The 20,957-nt window shown below is 26.4% G+C and overlaps 2 protein-coding genes across 5 annotated transcripts; one reads left to right on the top strand and one right to left on the bottom strand.

Annotated features, from left to right (window-relative positions):
- Nucleotides 1-33: 33 nt before the first annotated feature.
- Nucleotides 34-3,050, bottom strand: LOC552689 (estradiol 17-beta-dehydrogenase 11). Its single transcript, XM_006566489.3, has 8 exons — nucleotides 2,797-3,050; nucleotides 1,312-1,557; nucleotides 1,118-1,242; nucleotides 938-1,048; nucleotides 720-881; nucleotides 553-635; nucleotides 359-475; nucleotides 34-281 (listed from the first exon to the last, which is right to left on the bottom strand). Exons 2-8 carry the CDS (start codon nucleotides 1,547-1,549, stop codon nucleotides 137-139), a joined length of 981 nt encoding a protein of 326 aa, XP_006566552.1. The 5' UTR covers nucleotides 1,550-1,557; nucleotides 2,797-3,050; the 3' UTR covers nucleotides 34-136.
- A 5,155-nt stretch (nucleotides 3,051-8,205) lies between these two features.
- LOC409260 (short-chain dehydrogenase/reductase family 16C member 6) lies at nucleotides 8,206-19,655 on the top strand. Of its 4 annotated transcripts, none has more exons than XM_006566485.3 (8): nucleotides 8,206-8,359; nucleotides 10,411-10,800; nucleotides 14,610-14,734; nucleotides 15,271-15,381; nucleotides 17,065-17,226; nucleotides 17,317-17,399; nucleotides 17,492-17,608; nucleotides 17,757-19,550. In XM_006566485.3, the coding sequence occupies exons 2-8, from the start codon at nucleotides 10,572-10,574 to the stop codon at nucleotides 17,944-17,946; spliced, it is 1,017 nt and encodes a 338-aa protein (XP_006566548.1). In that variant the 5' UTR covers nucleotides 8,206-8,359; nucleotides 10,411-10,571; the 3' UTR covers nucleotides 17,947-19,550. The 4 variants fall into 4 exon arrangements, with proteins under 4 accessions (XP_006566548.1, XP_392781.4, XP_016770624.1 ...); XM_392781.7 differs by having other exon boundaries at nucleotides 8,325-8,521; nucleotides 17,757-19,655; XM_006566484.3 differs by having other exon boundaries at nucleotides 8,341-8,401.
- The last annotated feature ends 1,302 nt before the right edge of the window (nucleotides 19,656-20,957 follow it).

The following is a 20,957-nucleotide window of genomic DNA, read 5'->3' as shown; positions in this document are numbered from 1 at the left end:
GGTACATATAAATATTCTTAAAATTAATGAGTGAAATTTTTTTTATGTATTTAAAATGTAATAATTTCATAATTAAAAGATAATATTTTTATATTAATCATTTAGATTCTATCATTGAATATGGAACTTTTAAGCATTAATGTATAGTTCCTTTGGACATTGTGATATTATTATTATTTTTTAATACTTGCACTTCTTCTCTTCCTTTAAACATCATCATACCTTGAGGTCCTCGTATAATGTTGTACATTAATGCCCAGCATAATTTTGCTGGTAATAAGCTTTTATAAAAAAAAATATAAATATTTTTTTTAGAAAAGTATTTTACTTAGAGTAAGAAAAACTTCGTGATATTTACCATTTTAATGGTAGAAGAAATCTAACTGATCCAGGCAATACAACAACTACTTGATTTAACAATATTCCAGATACAACTTCTTGTGCCACATATTCAGGTTCTAACATTGGCATCAATCTAAATTATAAATCTTTTGCATATCATATCATCACAAAAAAGCTAAAATTTATTAAATATATTAAATTATATTGTACCTTGGTTCTACTCCATGAAACATGCCCGTATTGATAAAATAAGGACAAATTAAAGTGGCGTGAATTCCATCATAACCATGAGTCTACAAAAGTTGCAAAAAGAATTATCTTACAGTACAAAAAAATCAGTATAAAAATAGGAAAATACAATTCTAAAATGTTCTTACTTTAAGTTCAGTGAAAAGACTTTCATGATATCCGATGGCCGCAAATTTAGTTGCCGAATAATCGGTACATTTATAGGTACCTAAAAGTCCTGCAACGCTCGCCACAGTTACAATATGACCGTGATTATTTTTCATCATATCCTTCAGAAATGTTTTGTTAATCTGTCAAATGTAAATGTCTAAATATTTTTGAATGAACTATATTCATTTCTACTTACCCAATAATGAGAGAGAATGTTCACTTTATAAGTACGATCGATTTCAACATCGGATAATTCCCAAAATATTTTTCCGGATACATAACCTGCATTATTTATCAATAACGTTACCTAAATATCAAAATCATATTAAATCACTTTAATTTATTTGTTGATTATTCATTTAACAATTTTATTTACTGAGCCAACTTCGATTTGCACTATTTTCGCCATTCTGTAAATTTCTTCCTTATTGGTGATGTCACAATAATAACCCCAACATTTTCCTCCATTATGTCTAATCTCTTGAACTGTACTTTCTAATCCTGAAATTTCATAGAAATATAAATTAGTTTTTTTTCTCTTTTTTTATATTAACCTATATTAGAACTTGCCAATTCTATTAATGTCCCAGATGACAACGTGTGCTCCAAGTTTTGCTAATTTGATCGCGATCAATCGTCCGATTCCTCCAGCGCCTCCCGTTACCAATGCAATTTCTCCTTTTACAGATTTTATTCGATAACGTTTTGGAATGAACGTCAAAATAATAGCCTCACTTATGTAAATAAGTGCCATTCCCATAAATAGTAGAAAATCGTATATTAGGATGATCCATTCTGCTAGTTGCATTATATATTCTTGAATTAAAGAATTAAAGATAATAATTTAAACATATTAAAATAAATAGATTAAAATTTTATCTTTCGAAATATTTAAATCACGTTATGGAAATTAATCAAAGAGAGCACAGAGCACAAACATTCACCAAATGATTATCACAATATCGAGTATAAAATTTTTCTTCATTTCCTTTTATTAATTTTAAGTGATCGTATTAATATTATACTTAATATTATGCTACATATTCAAACGTTATTGCACATGATCTCTTCTTTTCCTATAAAATGTTGCATATTCTCTTTTAACTGTCATGATTTCAATGAAAAACCAGTTCCTTTGTTATTTCTTCATTTCTGTGAAAAATAGAAATCGGTAGAAGTCTGGTAAATTCCAGTGATAGACAGAAATTACGTGTATTACGGTATTCCTACGCAAGTAATGGTATACTCTAGTCTACAAGTCTCCGATTTACGGTTACTGGTGTTATTGGTGTCCGGTCAATGCACCAAGAGTGCGCGCGCGCGCAAATCCTTTTACGGGGATCAAGCAAGGATGCACAGTTTATTACAATATGTTCTACAATTATCATACACTTTTGTCTGAATATTTATTGAATAAATTATTTAAGTGAGGATCATTTCGCACGAGACATGAATACAAAAAGCAAATAAAATAGTCGAGTTTATGTATTTCTTTGGTCTTTTTTCATTTTTCTTATTTTCTTGTTTCTTCTTCGTTCATAAAATTAAAATTCTACCTTTATTTTAATCACAAAAATTTTTTCTTTCGAATTTCAAAAATGTATTTTGTGAAAGAAAAGATTCCATATCCGTTATCTTTAAATTTAAACAAAGGCGAGACCACTTCCGTAGCGATGTTTAAAAGTATTCCTATTTGATAAAATCAATAGATGACTTTTTAGAAAAAAATTGGAAAGTTATATATATATATAATATTAAAAAATATTAATAAAAAAGAAACTTGCACTTTGAAGTTTTAAATTTTTTATTTAAATTTTAACACTTAAGATTTTTATTATGAAGATTCTTTTAAATCACTGTAAATCAATTCAATACACATAAGGCAAAGAAAATGTGATGATAATGTTATTATTCACACTTTTATTCTCAATAAAACTGAAATTAATAATTTTCACTATATTTATTATTTAAAAATAATTTTCCACTATATTATAAGCGAGTCATTTGATTTAAAGTAAAACGAATTAATTAAGAATTGATCAATATAGTCATTACCTTTTTATCTCTCGATAGGATTTTTTTGAAGTTACTTCCTGAAGTTCTTTTGAGATAACGACAAATAAATTTTCTTTTTTCTTCTATTCACTTCTATATATATATATCAATCGATCGATCGGTATTAATCAAAACTCGATCTACTATCAATATGTTCGAGATCTGCAACAGCTCGCCGTGTACCTTTAAACTTCGCTCAGTAGAATAGTCAGAAACCCTCTGCGAAGGTATTGAAGAATGTTGTTATATACTCCCCTCCATCATTATAGTCTCTTCCCTCGTATCGCGTTCATTGCATCTAAAGCATTGAAAGTAGGCAGCTCTAAAAGAAATATTTTTTTTTATTTCTTCGTGATATATTTTAATGCAATGTAAAATTTTTTGAACACGAAGTTTAAAATATATAGATTTAAATATAGAGGGAGAATGAAAATAATAATAGAAATAGCAACTGAGGATAAATAATATGTTAACAATTTTCATATATACCTGGATTTACTATGTACAGTATAATATATTATAATATATTATAAGAGACATACATATATAGTATGTTATATGTAAATTCTAATATCTTAGAAAGAGTCTATATCGTGTTTTATGGTGAAAGTCTAGTTGCCGCTCTCTTTCTGTCTTCTTATCTATTTTATTACTTTGTATAGCAGTAAAACTTTTATAATTCGATTCTAATGAATTGTAAATAGGGCATAAAATTTGAAAAAAAATTTTAGAGGTAACAATTCTTCGTTTAAAAAATTGATAAGACAACAGGTTTATATCCTTTCACTATTTATATATAAATTAAATATAAATTAAATCAGTGGTAATTTTTCTGAATTTCTTGATTGTAATTTTTTTATGAAAAAGATTTAATTGAAATTAGAAAATTTTTTTTTTTTACGTAACAATTTTCTTTAATATTATTGTGTTTCTGTTTCTCATCCTCGTATATCAGAAAATAATTATTATTCTTTCAATAATAAATTTTCATCCTTTGGCTATTGCTAAAATCAAACAAAGATAATGTATTATAAGAAATTATGTGAAATCAAAGATTTGCAATCTTTTACCTGGATTATTCTTCTTTGGATAGAAAGTTACGAAATCCAAGCGAATTCGAATTACGTGCGTGCAATATAGATGGAGGATTATAATATCTCAGCTTACACAATCAGAGTGGAAATTTATTTCGTTCTTTGACAAAACACGTACCTCCATGTACATGCATGGGAAAATGTACACTTATTATTCCTGGGTATAATATTCGTGTAGTGTACGCATGACCGTCACTCATCTTATGAAAACCTAATTCGCACGAACGATTTTCATAGTTTAGAAAATAAACGTCATCAAATATCCAGTGAAACGAACGATATATTTAAAATCTAGGTCAGTGATATTTTTTTCACACAAAAGATAAAAAAAATAGAAACATAACATAATTGTATTAGTAATAAATATTATTTTCGAAATAAAATATATAATAAAAAAAACATTGCACTTTATTTCTTTCACATTTCTATTTTTAATATACTTTCGGATTTTTGATATTAAAAAAAATTAAAAATATTTTAAAATTACCTTTTTCGAGCCTGATTACGTTTCGAAAATCATTTTACATTGTCTTTAAAATTTTATTGTTTGAAAACATAGTGTTGCCAAGGTCTTCAGTTTTTTCGATTGTAATGAAGAATGAATTATGTACACGTTATGAAAAAAGAAATGCAATACAATGATGAAGGTTCATGACGGCCGTTTCATTATCCATGCAACCCATTGATCGTCTTAATGAGTCGTCTGAATTAATGAATAAATAAAAGATAAAATCATGAGCAATTGTATACTTTTAAAGTATTCTTTGAGTATACAAAACATAATAAATTCTCTTTTATTGTTTATGGCATTCAAGGTTTAATCACGTGCAATGAAAACATCAATATGTTTCGTTAAAATAATCAATTATACCAAGGATATTATTTATATATATATAAGATTTGTTATAAAATTTTTTCTAAATAACAAAAAATAATATTTCTTGATATGCAGTGATTTTTAATAGTAAAAACGAAGTAATAAAAAATAATATTTCTTTTGAGGTTTTTTTTTTCTATAAAGTATCCTTTTATTTTCTCATTATTTTTTTTTTTGTTTTTTCTTCTTTCAAATGTTTTATAATTGCGTCCATTGTAACATCTTTAGCATTATTTTTTTAGAGAAACTTCAAACTGAATAAGTTTTTATTTTTATATTAATTTTATTAATAATAAAAACTACTATATATTTATTTATTTAAGTATTTTTGTTTATATTTAATATTTATTTTTAAACTTATTATTATTAAACTAACCTGTTGTTCATAGTCATTGACGGAGACCAAAACATTTTTCACCATCTAGCGGTAAATAGGTAGAACTAATTGTCAAATAACAAAAATTTAAAATTAAAAATTTTTAGAGTCTATATTAAATTTTTTTCATTCTTAAATGATTATAATTCAAAATATACTTTTTTAAAAAATAATTTGAATTTAATTTTGTTCAAATATTTATTTCAGTTTAATAATTTTTGTAATTCTAAATAATTTTTAAAAAATATATTTCAAGATATATTTGATGGAATCTAGTAAATTCTATCTAGTAAATTAATGAAACTAGTCGGTAGATAGAAATCGAAAAATTTAAATTTCGTAATATTTACGTTAAATTTTTTAACTTTTTATCAAATGAAAACTTATACTTCAAGAAATAAGTTGAGATTTAATTTATTAAAATATTCTTTCTTGTTTTTGTTGATTAATCAGTGTTATATTATATTATAATCAACCAATGATTTAATAGCGTGTTAATAGTCATTCGGTAATTAGTTATTAAAAGTTTTTATTTTTCAAAATTTTATATATAATCTGAAAAGATTATTATAAACTGTAAATATAGAATTTTATAATTTATTTATAATTATAATATCATTTTTTTTATTTTATTTACTTTCAATTTAGCTATTAAATACGACAATACTGAGTCGATAACATTGGAAATGATTCCAAATGATAAACAGAGTCTAGGATTCTTCGAGATTTGATCGATTATCGATTTATTCTTCATCTCATTAAATTAAAGGTATTGAATACAAAATAAATTGTTAACAATAACTTATTTTAAAAATAATATATATTTTTTCGTGATTCTTCAATCCTATTTAAAATTCATGTAAAAAATTTTAATAAACGAAATAAACGAATAGTTAATTTGTGAGGTTAATGAATAAATATATATTCCATGGTGTGACAATATATAAATAATATATATATACATATAAATATACATTTGTAATATTAAAAGCAGAAGCAAAAAAGTTCTGAAATGATAATATTTGTAGATTTTTCGTATTTACATATTTAGTGATCGTCTAGTAGAGCAAAAAAAAAAAAATTCTTTAATAACAACTATTATCAAGATCCATTCTGCTCAGGTTTATTTAATGGGAATTTCAGTGAAAGTACATACTGACATTAATTTCGTAATTTTTATTCTTTTAGACACCTCACATTCTAACTGACGGTTTCACTTGAATTAACTTCGAACTTCCAAAGATTTTTTTAACCATCTATTGTTAGAATATTGACTTAACCGTAAGTTTTTTTATCATTCTTTATTTTCTACAATCTTTCCTTTTCTTAAATAAATCATATTATAGCACGTCCAACGTGTAAATATTTCTTTATTATGATAATAATTATTAATCATTCATTAATTATATTTTACAAGTTAAGAAACTAATTTGCTCTTAATCAAAATGATAGATATTAAAAATAAAATCTGATAAACGGAAATTGTATGACTATTAATTATTAATTGGAAAAATGTATGATATATATATATATATCATAGTAATTATCAATATTATTAAAAATTGATCATTAATATCCTTTCTCTTCATTATAAGAATATTTATTATCATTATTTTGACAATTGATTAAGACATAATACGAATCAGTTTTTAAAATCTTCCGAATTATTTGAAATTGGCTACTTTCACTCATAATGCTGCTCTGAAAAGTTAATTTGTGAAACAACCTGTAGTTTTGCTAAACCACCAAGAGAAAGATTTCTCATGTTTCAAGTTCAACGGTTAGATGATTGAATATAAACTTTCCATTTCATCAAAATTTTAATTCATAATAATTTATTTTAAAATCGTTTATCCAAGATTTTTAATCTTGCGATCAATTTCTTTTAAATTGTGGCAAATAATAAACAAATAAGATAAAAAAAAAAGAAAAACAATACTATCAAGAATAATTTGTTTGCATAATAAAATACATTTGAATAATTTTTATACAAAAATAACAAATTATATCAAATAAATTGCATCATATTATTTATCATAATCTACATCCATTTTTTGCAATAAATGTAATTTTTTATTCCTTTTTTTAGAAATTATTTTGCAGTATCATAATTACAATTATAATTTACATATTTTCATATCAACTTTGAGCTTTGAAGTTAAAATTTTCTTCTAAACTTAACACTACATTAATATCAATATGAAGAATAAGGTAAATATTATTCAACTTATATAATAAAATATAATCTTCCAAAAAATTATTATTAAATTAATTTATTATTCAATTTATTATTAATATCTTAAATAGGCAGTTATAATTTTTTTAAACTAAACGTTAAAATTATTACCTTAAAAAACACATTAATCTTTTTTTAATTATTTTTTCTAGATTTCATCCTTTTGACTGAAAAATCTATCGAATTTCTGAATTCAACTTGATCATCGTCGATATTACATATATATATGTATATTAACAAATATCGTTTAACTAAATCAAGAATAATTCACGAAAATTTCATTTGCCCATCAATATTCCGTTCGGGAGGCTACTCTCTCCTTCGTTCGACTCTCGCTGTTGCGACGCCCTAGTCGAAGGAAATGCATCGATGGATCAACAGGCGTTTTGTGTAGATGTGCCGGTGTTCCAGTTTGTAAATTGCACCAACGATATTAATGAAACGGAATAAATAAATATTAGTATCAATTTAATATCTTTTATTTAAATCTTTATTAATTATATTACGTGATTTATAAATATTATTTCTTTTTTTGTAAGATCTACTGGTTATCGTCATAATAGTAAAAATGACTTGAAAGATAAAGGAGATAATTCAACGGAATTAATTACACGATGGAAATGTTAAAATAAAACTACTAAAGTATTCGTGTAATATAACCTAACTTTATATTTTCGTTACACGTATATCGAATCGCATCGAGTCTCGAAAAAATTAATTGAAATTTTTTTCAAAAACTATTTTCACATATATTCTTATATGTATATTTTGTGATTTCAGTTCGAATTTCTGTCATCAAAAAAGAATTGAAAGATGATACGCATTAAATAGATGATACACGTGCAATTATCACGTTTATATTAATGTTCGTTGCTCGTATATCTCGTGTGATGCGCATAGTTTGTTGCCGGAGATCGTCGAGAGAGTAAAGGCGTACCAGAGCCGCCGTTTTATTCAGTTCACCAACGACCGTAGTGCCGGTAAGACGGGTATCTTTCGTTCCGTAGACAAGTTTCGCATAGGTATTTTCGTCCTCATTGCTTCGCTCTTCCCTTGTTTTATTTCTTTGTTATTTCTTCTTCCAAAAAGTGCCAAAGAGTGTTTTGCAACGAAAACGTACACAAGGGATTTACATTTGTGTAGTAAGATCCCTTTTTAACTTATATTATAAATTCATCAAATGCAATATATACATACAAACATACATACAAACATATATATATATATTTCTTAAGATATATTTACGAAAATATTCATTCGAATCTAGAATCTTATATCTTTTCGTTTTTATCTCTTTTATTTCATTGAAGAAATCGAAGGATTTTATGATGCGATGCCTATATAAAAGCAGAGCAACGAGGAAGACTTATAACTACCGCAAATTGAATTCGTAACGATGCTCAATAGTTCGCCGTGAGCGAACAGTTTTGAAAGTGGCCTTCTGATTTCTCGAGTCGAGTTCTCGATTCAATTCTTTAAGGAAATATTATTGATACGATTTCGATCAACAAGAAGAACTGTCTTATTTAATTACATCAAGTTTATCCGGCTCTGATCTAATTTAACATCTCTCTCTTTGAAGAAGAATTGTTGAAAGAAGAAAAGTAAAATTTTGCTTCCATGTATTTATGGAATTGCTCGGCTTCGATATTGGGATCGAACGAATCAAGTAAATTAAATTGACACGAAAAGCTTCGCGCTATGTGTCACGCGACATTTTGCCATGATTGCTATATATAACTGGCTGTTGCTCGTTGGTGCTCGATTATATTCTTTCGTACACGAAACGTGACACGGAAATTCACCGTTAATTGAAATCATTCGTTCGACAATAATAATAATAATAATTACACAAAACAGAATATTATGCTAATGAAAAGAAATTGTTTTTCTCGTGAAACATTGTCTTATCTATTATCTCGAGACACGAAGGAAAAATTTTATTATGTTGTTTTTTTTTTATTATGTATGATTTATTTTTTTTTTTCGTCATCACGTTTTTTAACAAGAAAGATTATGAAATATATATATACACACATACACACATACGTTTCAATGATATTCGAACGAAATCTTTAAAAGTAGAGTTAAAAATTGATATTTTTAATAAAAAAAAATTTTTCTTCCGTAATTATAATTCAATCTTCGTTTTCATTCTATTCATAAAAATTCGTTTTATTCACAATCGTTTAAGTAATCGAAAAATTACGAGCTTCGTGTGACTGGAATATATGTGGATAAAAATCGAAAGTGAATTTCGCGTTTCATTAGAAAGTGAATCGATATTGGATATTTGCCCTAACGTAAATTGCTGGAAGGTCGTAAATTTCGTGGTACAAGAATATATATAATATAACAAAAATATATATAAAGAATTTTTATTTTTCAAATGTTATTCGAAGAGTGAAGATTTTATTATTTTCGTTTATTTTCGCGCAACGAGATTCGGATAATATATCTTATAATATTACAAGGAAAGCGCAAGACCTTCGAGTCAAATGATTTCACTCAAACCTTGAACCTTGAATTGATAAATTTCATCTTTTCATTTTCTTCATAATAAACACTTCGAATTAACAACGTATTTTAATAATAAAATATACAATTATAAATATTTCAAAAAGTTGTTGAATTTATGACTTTAGATTAAATTATTTTTATCTTTATAGGAATTGTCAATTTTCAAAATTTTCAACGGTGAATATGAAATTCTTTTTTAATTCTTGCGTGAGAATCCTCTTTCTTGAATAAGAGAAAAGTAATACGAAATTTTGGAGAAAGTGTATGATAGTTTCTATATATATGTATATACTGATGTTATCGTTTTATACTGGTTACTATTAAATTTAAATTATATAGTTATATAAAAATTGTTGATAAATTTTTTAAACTTTAATTTCTAAATTGATTGATGTTATAATTGCACAGATAGATGCAAAAATTAATACAATAGAATAGTAATCATAAAAAATTAATTAATTAATCTTTTTTATCTAAAGTCACATTATGGTCATAATTATGATTTTTTCAGACAAACCTCATCCGTCCATAAGCCTTAATTGATACATAGGTCGAGCTATGCCATCCTGATCGACCTCAATTTCGCACAAAGAGTCGCAGTGTGTAGCGATAAAACGTTGGAACATAAAAATAAAAAAAAATTTCGATCGATCAAGAAACAACGGAAGAAATATGTCGTTCTTTGTAATTGCCAAGGATGTGATAGTTTTCCTTTTTTGGACAGTGATATTTATCATGAAAAATATCGTCAATTTGTTCATCCCGTTGAAATACAAGATGAAGAGCATTGCTGGAGAAATTACACTAGTTACCGGAGGTGGTGGTGGTTTAGGAAGGTTAACAGCCCTTAGGTTGGCCAATCTCGGTGCCATTGTTGTCATCTGGGACGTTAACAAGGCTGGTAAGCTTTTCTCTTTTTGAAAAACGATATCTGAACGAATATCCGATTAAAACAAATATCTGATTAAAAGTTGAGATTTTCAGATTCCTAGAATTCCTAGGGAATTTTATTATTATAATTAGAAAATTGGAAAAATGATTTTATAGAAAAGTCAAAGTTTACAAATGAGAAAGTTCAAGAGTTGAACAAGATAAATTTTACAAATTAGATTTTACAAATTGAAATCATTATTGATGAACTTGATCATCAATAATATAGTCATCAAAGATATAATAAAACAGAAAACTCTCTAAATACGCTAATACTTGTAAAACACTGTTTTCAATTAGCTAATATATGCGATTGTAATTTAACATGTACTTTTTCTTGTTGATTATGTAATGCTAACATTTTGTAACCACGATAATATATTTTCCAAAGGACTTAAATATAATTATAACTTGTAACCATTTGTGATCTTTGATACAGTGTCAAGGACAGAGAGTTTTATAAAATATTTGTCAAATTTATTGTCGAATATTTGATACAAAAAAAAAAATTGATCTTATTATAAATACATATGTGATTCAATTTCTAAGATTATTTAAAATAACAATGTGAAATCCGATTGTTATCAATTTTTTTTATTCCATTTATGAATGATTCAGCGTAATTCATGATTGTTCCAGAATATGTTATAATTGCTTGAGAAAATTTCTAAATGTTTGAATTATCACATTGTTGAGCCTTGATTAAGAAAGATTAGAATAAAAAAGACGATTTCAACGATGTTGGTAAATGATTATAATCGCTCGAATTCTATGTTTCTTGATGGACATTCGAATTTCAAGGTCATTTAAATCGTGCTTAGAATCTGAATAGAGCACGTTGTTTAATTTAAAAAGATGCATCGTCCATCTCGAATATCGTTTAGAATATAAAAATCTAATAAGAATTATCCTTTGTATTTCATCTGCATTTATGAAAAATTTATCCAATTTATTAATTATATTACATGTCTTCTTTCTATTTCGTTTACTTTTTATACTTTTTATGAAAAATTATTTGTAATAATTCTCCTCAAATCATTATTTATATTTGCAAATTAGTTAATTATGAAACTAATTTTCTATTAATTTTGAGATTAAAATTGATGATATTTATTTATTTATGATCTCATTTATTTCTTCATTTCTCAAATATTGCCATTTAGTTTAGTTTTAGTTATATCAAGATACAATAATGCAATCCAGTTTCGTTCAAGAAACACTTTTCATTTTTTCAAACAATTTTAAATTACGCGTTGAAAAGTTGGGAAAAATTAGATGGAATATCGATACATTAAAAAAAACCTTCGAATATTTTTCCATTATTCGCGAGCATAAATCAAGATAATAATTCTAATTCGTATGGAAATTTCAATTTATCGAGTAGCGTTAAATTTTCGAGCAAGTTTTTCTATATAGTAATCATTTTTATTACTTACATAAATATTTATTACCTATTATTATTATTTTTATATCAATTTAATGATTTATTTTACAAAAAAATGTTTTTACATTTTAAATTAAAAAATAATAAAATATCCTACGATAGATCGAATATATATATATATAATAGTTTCGATTTTATTCCAAATAAATTAATTATTTATTATTTTGTTATTTATTAATTAAATTAATAAATTCTTAAATAATCTTTCAATCGTTAATGAAACTCTTCTCGGTGAAAAAAAATAAATTGATCTTTATGGTTCATCGACTTCCTATTTTTGAGGTTAGTTCGTAAATGAAACTTTATTAACACCGAATATCATAAAAGCAAGAACATATGGAATAAAACGTAAATTGATTGAAAAATTGATAAATATTATCAATTACAATAGATAATCGCATATTTCAAAAAAATGCACGATTTCGATGCAGATATTGCGAGTTAACAACAAACAAAAGGATTACGTTCCGTTTCAGCTATTTGGATGTTTAATGTGAAAAAAATTACGTCACAACGTGATGAAAATGAAAAAATGAGAGAAAAAAAAAAAGAGTCGTAAAGATAATGGAAGATTCATTATTTTATGAAAGAAAAGGACCCCCCTCTGAGGTTCACGGGCAGAGGAAGCTCGTATAATGAATTTTAAGCGTCGTCAATCAAAAACTTATTTTCGTGGATAGCATATCAAATCATTATACACTGATCTAAAAGTAATCATATGCGTAATTATTTGCAAGCGGGACACGTGTCGTTGAAAGCGAAACATCGTATTACGAGAAAGAACAGAATTAGTGACTTCCACTTGTTGAATCTTTTATATAATAACTGCATCAATGATTGTAGAAAAATAGATCGAAAAGCGGTCAGTATCGATCAAAATCCAAAATTAGATTATCTAAATTTAAGTACCTCATATTATCGGTATAAATAGAATGTCAATCAATTTCATCTCATATTTCGATACTTTTAAACTTTATGCGTATGTTTTTTTTTTAACATTTTCACATATATAAAATACACCATGAAAAATAAAGAATAAAAGAAGCACGAATCTTACTATATAGACCTTGTTTAACAAGGAGCACGAAGAACCTAGAAAAAGTAACTCTCAAGGGCGTCACGTAAACAGAGTCGAGCGACTTATAAACTGGTTTTTAGGAGGGAAAATCACGTGATCATGTAACATTCTATATTCTACATATAAACTTGGTTTAATAAAATTTTCGTTATTTTATTATACTCGTTCAACTGTTCACGATCTCTACACGAGATACACGAGAGATGTAGGAGTTCAATGGAATATATTCAAATCGATAATAATTTTATACGGTAATTATAGTAATTAACGTTCCGTTAAATGTGACATCATCGATCGGATTATTATAATCGGTGAATTTCACCGAAAATATGAAACAATTGTATATAAAAATACATTATATTAGCAGGAACAGGATATTTCTAGTGTTGCAATTACATTTCATATTCTACGTAAGCACGCGTAACACTTGGTCAAGAAGCGAAACAACCGTCTTTCCATGCGGTGTAACTTTCTACGCGCGAAAATCTCCTTTTTCGATTAAGCAAACAATTATTATAACCAGATTTTAAAATTATCGAAACGCAAAAATTATATTAATTATATATGAATACCTTGCCTTCCTTCAATTGCTTGCGAATTCATTAAAGTTAATTCCACAAAATAATAAATTTAATTGCGATATATGGTAGTAATATAGCAATATAAATATGTCACAAATTATCATGAATAATTTAACGTTGAGTCGTTAAATTCTAAGAATTATAAAAAAAAAAAAAAAGATACATAAAATATTAACTGATAGCAAATGTATTTTCAATCGATCTTATATTACTCGTTTCTTAATAGGTATTGACAAAATGTATATAGGATATTAGATCTCTTTTACTTCCATAAACTTCACGGTACGTTCACATGTAAGAATTCGATTTATTTGTTGCGTTGCGTAACAAGTTCTTGAAAAGAAATCGCGGGTGAAAAGGGTTAACGTATGATAAGTGAAAATATATTGATACAAAGATTCAAATTTTAATAATATTTTATCATAGTTTCAAACTATCAAGATCGTACAATTTCGAAACACGTAGCAAATAGTATCGAATAATTTCTGATATAAGCATTTTTTTTTTTTTAATTATAACGATATAAATTTTAATCGCTCGTGAAGAAGACAAATATTTACAAAAATAATATAATGATGCTTCAATTAGATTATTTCTATTTTTCTAGTCGTTATATTCTACATAAAATCTTTTAAATTTATCACTGTATTTTATTGACGAGTTTTTTTTTGTTTCAGGTATGGAAGAGACTGTCAAGTTGGTGCAGTCCGCGGGTGGTACTTGTTACGGTTATGTTTGCGATTTGTGCGACAAAGAAGATATTTACAAGAAAGCTGAACTAGTTAAGAAAGAAGTTGGAAAGGTGAAGTTATTGATGAAATAATCGAAAGAATGTGAAGTGATTCAAATTGAAAGTATTTCGAAGATGCTTTTCTAGAATTCTTCAATCAATCTTCTATGCCAAAAATATTTCGTCACATTTCGTGCCATCGTATTAATTTCGCCTGTAGCTCGATAATCAATTAGCAAAGGCGCATACGAAAATCAGCAGCTTTCAAGATCTCTTGTCGATTGCTTAAGATCTTGCAAATATTATGTTAACGTAAATGTAAATAGAATTGGATGAAGAAGTCGTGCTAACTAAAACAAAGTGATTTTTGAATTCGATCGTTTTGACAGTACACAAATCATCGATTCCTAACCTCGAATAGACGACACGTTACGAAATTTTGTATCGAAGTATGGAATTCTAGAACTATTGCGTGTATACGTTCAACTATATAATTTTCGTTTCTTTTGTCTAAACTGTGTGTTGAACTGAGTTTTAAACTGTGATACTTTTAATTTAATCCTTATCAATAACAAACGAGTGAAGTATTCCGTGTTCGAATGTTGCAGGTTACCATTTTAATAAATAACGCCGGTGTTGCCCACGAATTGAAATTCTTAGATTCACCCGACAAACTTCTCATACGAACGATGGACGTGAACGTGATGAGTCATTTCTGGGTATTTATCTTTATTCTAAATCCATTACTTTTAATCGTTATCATTGTTTCAGCAATTTATTTCGATAAAAAAATAAAGACGAGACACAGTATTTTTCCTTGACGAATGATAATGAATGAGTGAATAATATACAAGAAAAGTGTTCAGTGTTTTCATTCGGCAGGGCAATTTATTAGCGAAATTATTCGCGCGCCGCGGACTTCCTAACCTCGCAAACGTAATAGGAACGTTGCAGAATAATCTTGACAAATTTAAATTTATCGATTGAAATTGAAAAACAATTATTCCTTTCGCAGTGTGAGGTCCAAGTGAGAGGCATTCCTTACGCGACGGTATTCTCTCCATTTAAGAATATTGCTGTAGGTCATGTGGGAAAACCGGTCGAATAGATGCAGCCACTCGTCCGTGCAGTTGCAGTACACTCGTGTCTCGTAGTTGCGACATGCATGGGGCATGCTTGCCAAACGTATTGATAATATTGAATTTCTTCTGTAGGGAAACTTATTGGTGCAACATGTTACAATCGAAAAAGGGAATTATTACATTACGTAACTGACACAATTTTCATAATATAAAATATAATCGTCGTTGAAAATAAATTATACATCGATAATCGTAATAATGGCAATTGGCTCGTCGTTTACAATCTGTCTCGTTTCTGTACAAATATGATATTATTTCCCGGCAGTAAAAGTATTGACGATTTCGTGAATCACGAGAGATTAGCCAAAGTAACGGGATACCGAGTGAAAGTTCAGGGAGACATCATCCATACCGAGACATCATCAACGTGCACGAGTGTTGGATTCGGTAAAAGAACTAACTTAGCATTGATTCGGATCACGAAGGATAAATGTTATAGCACAACTGATTGAAGAATATTTGATTTCGATTACGTTTCATCATCGAAATTAAGTTTAATTTGTATGATAACGATAAAAAAAAAAAGATCAAGTAGAAAAGATAAAATAAAGGGATAAGATCTGGCGTTCTCGTGTAGATATTTTATTCAAGGTTTGAATGTAATTATTTCAATCGCCAGTTTTCCAGATATAATTATATTTAGAAATAATATATCATTTTTTAAAATTTCATCATGTACGTAATCGAAATTCTTCTTTGGAAAATTTTATATGAATACGTGATTTTCAAAGATATATGAATTATCATTTTTTACGTTAATACAATTCTTCGTAGATTTGTTTTAAACTTTGCCTCCACGGATTACAATATTTTACTTTCGAAAGTGAAAACACGAGAAACGGGAAAATGGATTGAAGATTGTGAGAAATAGGTTAATAGCCAAATGTAGATCTTTCGTCTGCGATCGTTTAGACAAATATTATTAAATCTTTCTCGTATCTATATCCATAGATCACAATTCGATCAATTATTCGAATTTTCATTCCACTTATAATGTCAGAAAGAATACTTGTGTGCTACAATTATATTTACTTATGTTAAACACATATAGACTAGGTAAACATAGCACTTCTCTAAAAGTAGCTGACTGTATGTTTTTCCTTTGTCAATATTCTCGTTGATTCTTTTAAGAGACTAAAAATATATTGAAATATATTATTATTTGATGTATATAAATTGCTGAAAATGATTTTTTTTTCTTTTATATTTTATAAATTAAATGTATTTAATTTAATTTAATTTTTTTCTTTCTTTCTCAAGACGTCGAAAGCGTTCTTACCTTCGATGCTGGAAGATAACAAAGGGCATATTGTAAGTATAGCAAGTTTAGCTGGATTTATAGGAGTACCATGCTTAGTGGATTATTGCACTTCGAAATACGCGGCGATCGGATTCGAGGAAGCTCTTCACATGGAGTTAATTGTAAATTTCTTTACTTTTACTTATATCTCAAATATAATATTTGCTCGCTGAATAAATATGTTTCATAAAGAAAAAAAATATTATTTATAGGCTAATGGATATGATATCAATATGACAGTGGTGTGTCCGTTTTTCATTCGAAGCACTGGCATGTTTGACGAAGTTTCTCCCAAGTATAACTTGATTCTTATATTATATCTTATTATATCTTATACACAAATGGAAATGATCTATATATATATATATCTGTCCTCGCATTCCTTAGATTTTTACCGAGGCTTACGCCGAATAAAGTGGCGGATCGAATAGTAACTGCTGTGAGGTGCAATGAAAAAGTCGTTATAATTCCTGGTTACATGCGCTTTCTTCTTGCTGCAAAATGGTAAACGAAACTTTTGCATCGGCAAAAGTATTACAGTATTATTCTAATGTGACTGTAAAAAAAGATGAAAATTTCTTATAAAACATTTTTCATAAATTGCAATTATAATGTAATCTAATTTAATAATTTTTTTTTTCTTTTATTCTAGCTTTTTGCCATGGGCCAGCACAACTATGTTCGTACAAAATTTACTATTAAATAAAATATCAGATAATACATCAAGCAGTGTTGATCTGAAAGAAGAAATTATTCCGGGAATGGTAACCAAAGATTCAGACACTTCGGTTATTCATCAACAATTGACCAGACGTATCTCTAGTTCGGAAAGGAAACCTTAAAAGATTTTATGATCGACATGATCATCGATAACTTCGCAACATATCCAACAATTTTCGATTGCCTTTTTTCGAATCTGTAATAAGTAACGTGTACCTATGTGTGGGAGTTATGGAACATTTATATATGTATGTTATATTATAACTGTTATATTGCGAAACTCGTTTAATACGAGTTTTTTGATATATCAAATAGAGCTTGTTCCTGAAACGAGTTATTGCGCAAGATAAATCTTATAGAATTACAAATGAAAATTTTTAGAATCAATATTGAAATTTATTAAGAAATAATAATATGAATAGGGATAAAGTTTTTTAAAACACTAGTTAACATATCTAAATATTCTTTTTTATAATTATATAAGTAGTGTGTCTTTTGGAAATAACAAAAAAAAAGATTGGGACTAAATTTGTTCTGTTGTTAAGAGATTGTATTGCATCGAATCTTGCACAATATTAACGAAAATTTGTACATTTTAATATTGTTGATTACCATTTTTTACTTTAATGTTTTGTACAATAATATTTTATGATGAAGTCCATATAGTTACAAATTTTAATATACAATTTATATAAATGTTAAATATCATGTGTGATGGCTATATACAATTGTAATAATATAATAGTATAGTAAGAATAGTTAATGTTATGTATTACTTTTGAGTGATAATTTGATTGCAAAGGAACAAACACGTATATTTATCAAACATTTATTTTGTTAAATCTTACAAATTATTACAAAATAATTTTCATTTAATCAAATAGAAAAAAATAAAATTTATATCATTTGTAGATATTGACCCATTTGATATATTATTACAAGATAAAATTTGTTGATAAGTTCATCATGCATTATCATTTTAAAAATATAGTGCCATATATCTGATAAACTGATTGTTTGTGAAAAGAATATTGTAATAAAATTATATTCTTCAATATTATTTGTAAATGTTAAATTTCAAAATGATTTTAAAAAATCTCAAAATATTATGTTTTAATAATTTTGAATATTCCAATATTATTAAAAAATTAATCGAGTACAACGAGATTTAAAAAACAAATAAAACGATTTTATATATCGATTTTCATTAAGATTTTATCTCTTCACAAACTTATCTTATGAAATATGTATATTGTGAATTTATATATAATATTATATAATTCTTCATCAAAGATTATTCTTATGATTTACAAAAAATTTTTTCTATATCTACATAAATATAAATTAAATTCAGGGTTATGATCAGGGTTGATGATAAGGCAATGATTTTATGGAACTTTATATTTTTTTTTATTTTTTACATTTAGTATTATCAATGAAATACAATGATAAATAGAATCAAATATGTTTTAGATATATATTACACAAACATCATATTGCAATCATGTTAGAGCGAACGACTAGATATTTTTTAAATACTATTTCCATTATCTATTTAAGTGTAAGTTAAGAAAATATTTCCTAAAAATGTATATAATTTGATTATAGATTTTATTGTTTTTTTATTGATTAAAACTTACCAATTTTATTTTCCATGCTTGCTATGAATGCATTGAATGTACATAAAAAGTAAATGGAATAAAGAATTGAATGGAGAAGAAAAATATTTTTGAAATTGCTTTGAATCTCGAACAAAAGTATTGTTTCTTTTGATTTCAATGTAATGCACAATGGGTAATAAATAAAAATTGAAGAAAAAAAGAAAAAGAAACGATGACGTCACGTAAGCTATTAATGTGATAAAATTTCTAATCATAATATTCTTTTCAGATTGATCAAGAAATAAAATATGTATTTTCATGTATGTAGCTATTCTTCTCGTCAAAATGAATTTCTAACACATTTTCTCCTAATTATTAGGAATATCCTATATTTTCTCCCTAAAATGGAATATTTTTCAAACTGCGACAAGGATATGTTTCGAGCAATAAAAATTGCCGAAAACGATTTATTTTAGATTTTGATAGATAGGATCGAGAGAGGAAAATGCGTTTGTGAAAAATAATTCCGCTATAAAGAATATAAAGGAAACGTTAAATACTCAAATTTTATGTTATATCTTATTTTTTAATCTTCTTTTTATAGATAGATAGAATCGAATGCTCGAATAAGAACACTTGCCAATATAATATTTGCCAATGTAGACGGTTGGAAAGGAAACGTTTGTCCTATCGATCGATTGTATCGCACTAAGAAATCAACAAAATTTGCAGTGATTATTTGTTATGGCCTGGATATTATGACTATAAATAATATATATCGGTTTGTATCTGGTATTTGTAAAAAGATTTCGTTTCGGTATTTGAAAAATTTCATAAAATTCTTTCATAGTTAAATAAGGTTAATGTTACTATAGCAAATGGACTCGAATATCGAGATCGAGATTATTGCGAGTCATCGATAACCAGCGATAATACCGACCACTATCGATTCACGCATCAATGCCACTATTGAAAATAAGGTAAACGAATTTTATCGAATGAATAATATCGATTACAACACTGAGAGAGTGCAATAATAATGGCGAATCAAAAAATTATATTATTATTATATTAAACAATATAAATGAACTAATATTTATTTTAAGAAATATATATTGTTTCGTGAAGATAATATGTGAAGAAAATTCGTTATTTCAAAAAATAACGTAGTTATTTTAAAAATTTATTTGGTTAATTTGTTAAAAATTTATTTTAAAAAACTAAAATACGTTACAGGAAATGAGGTATCTATATATATAAATATTATTACAATTATAATTTTTTTCTTAAATCTATTAGATATGCGATCTACAAAATGAAGCAATCATTCGTAAGTAAGAATTTGTAATTACTATCATTATTAAAATAATATTATATTTCAGATTCGTTTTATTGCTAATTTGAAAATAAAAACTATATAATAAAAATTGATTATATTTAATTAATGAATTATAATTCATTAATTAAATAAAAATTTATTCATATTATAATGAATACAGATGTTGGATCACTATAAAAGATAAAAAGAAGTA

Source organism: Apis mellifera, linkage group LG11 (assembly GCF_003254395.2).
Source record: "Apis mellifera strain DH4 linkage group LG11, Amel_HAv3.1, whole genome shotgun sequence".
In the NCBI taxonomy this organism is placed as follows: domain Eukaryota; kingdom Metazoa; phylum Arthropoda; class Insecta; order Hymenoptera; family Apidae; genus Apis; species Apis mellifera.
Note: the sequence above shows the minus strand (reverse complement) of the source record. Positions and strands in the feature narration are given on the sequence as shown.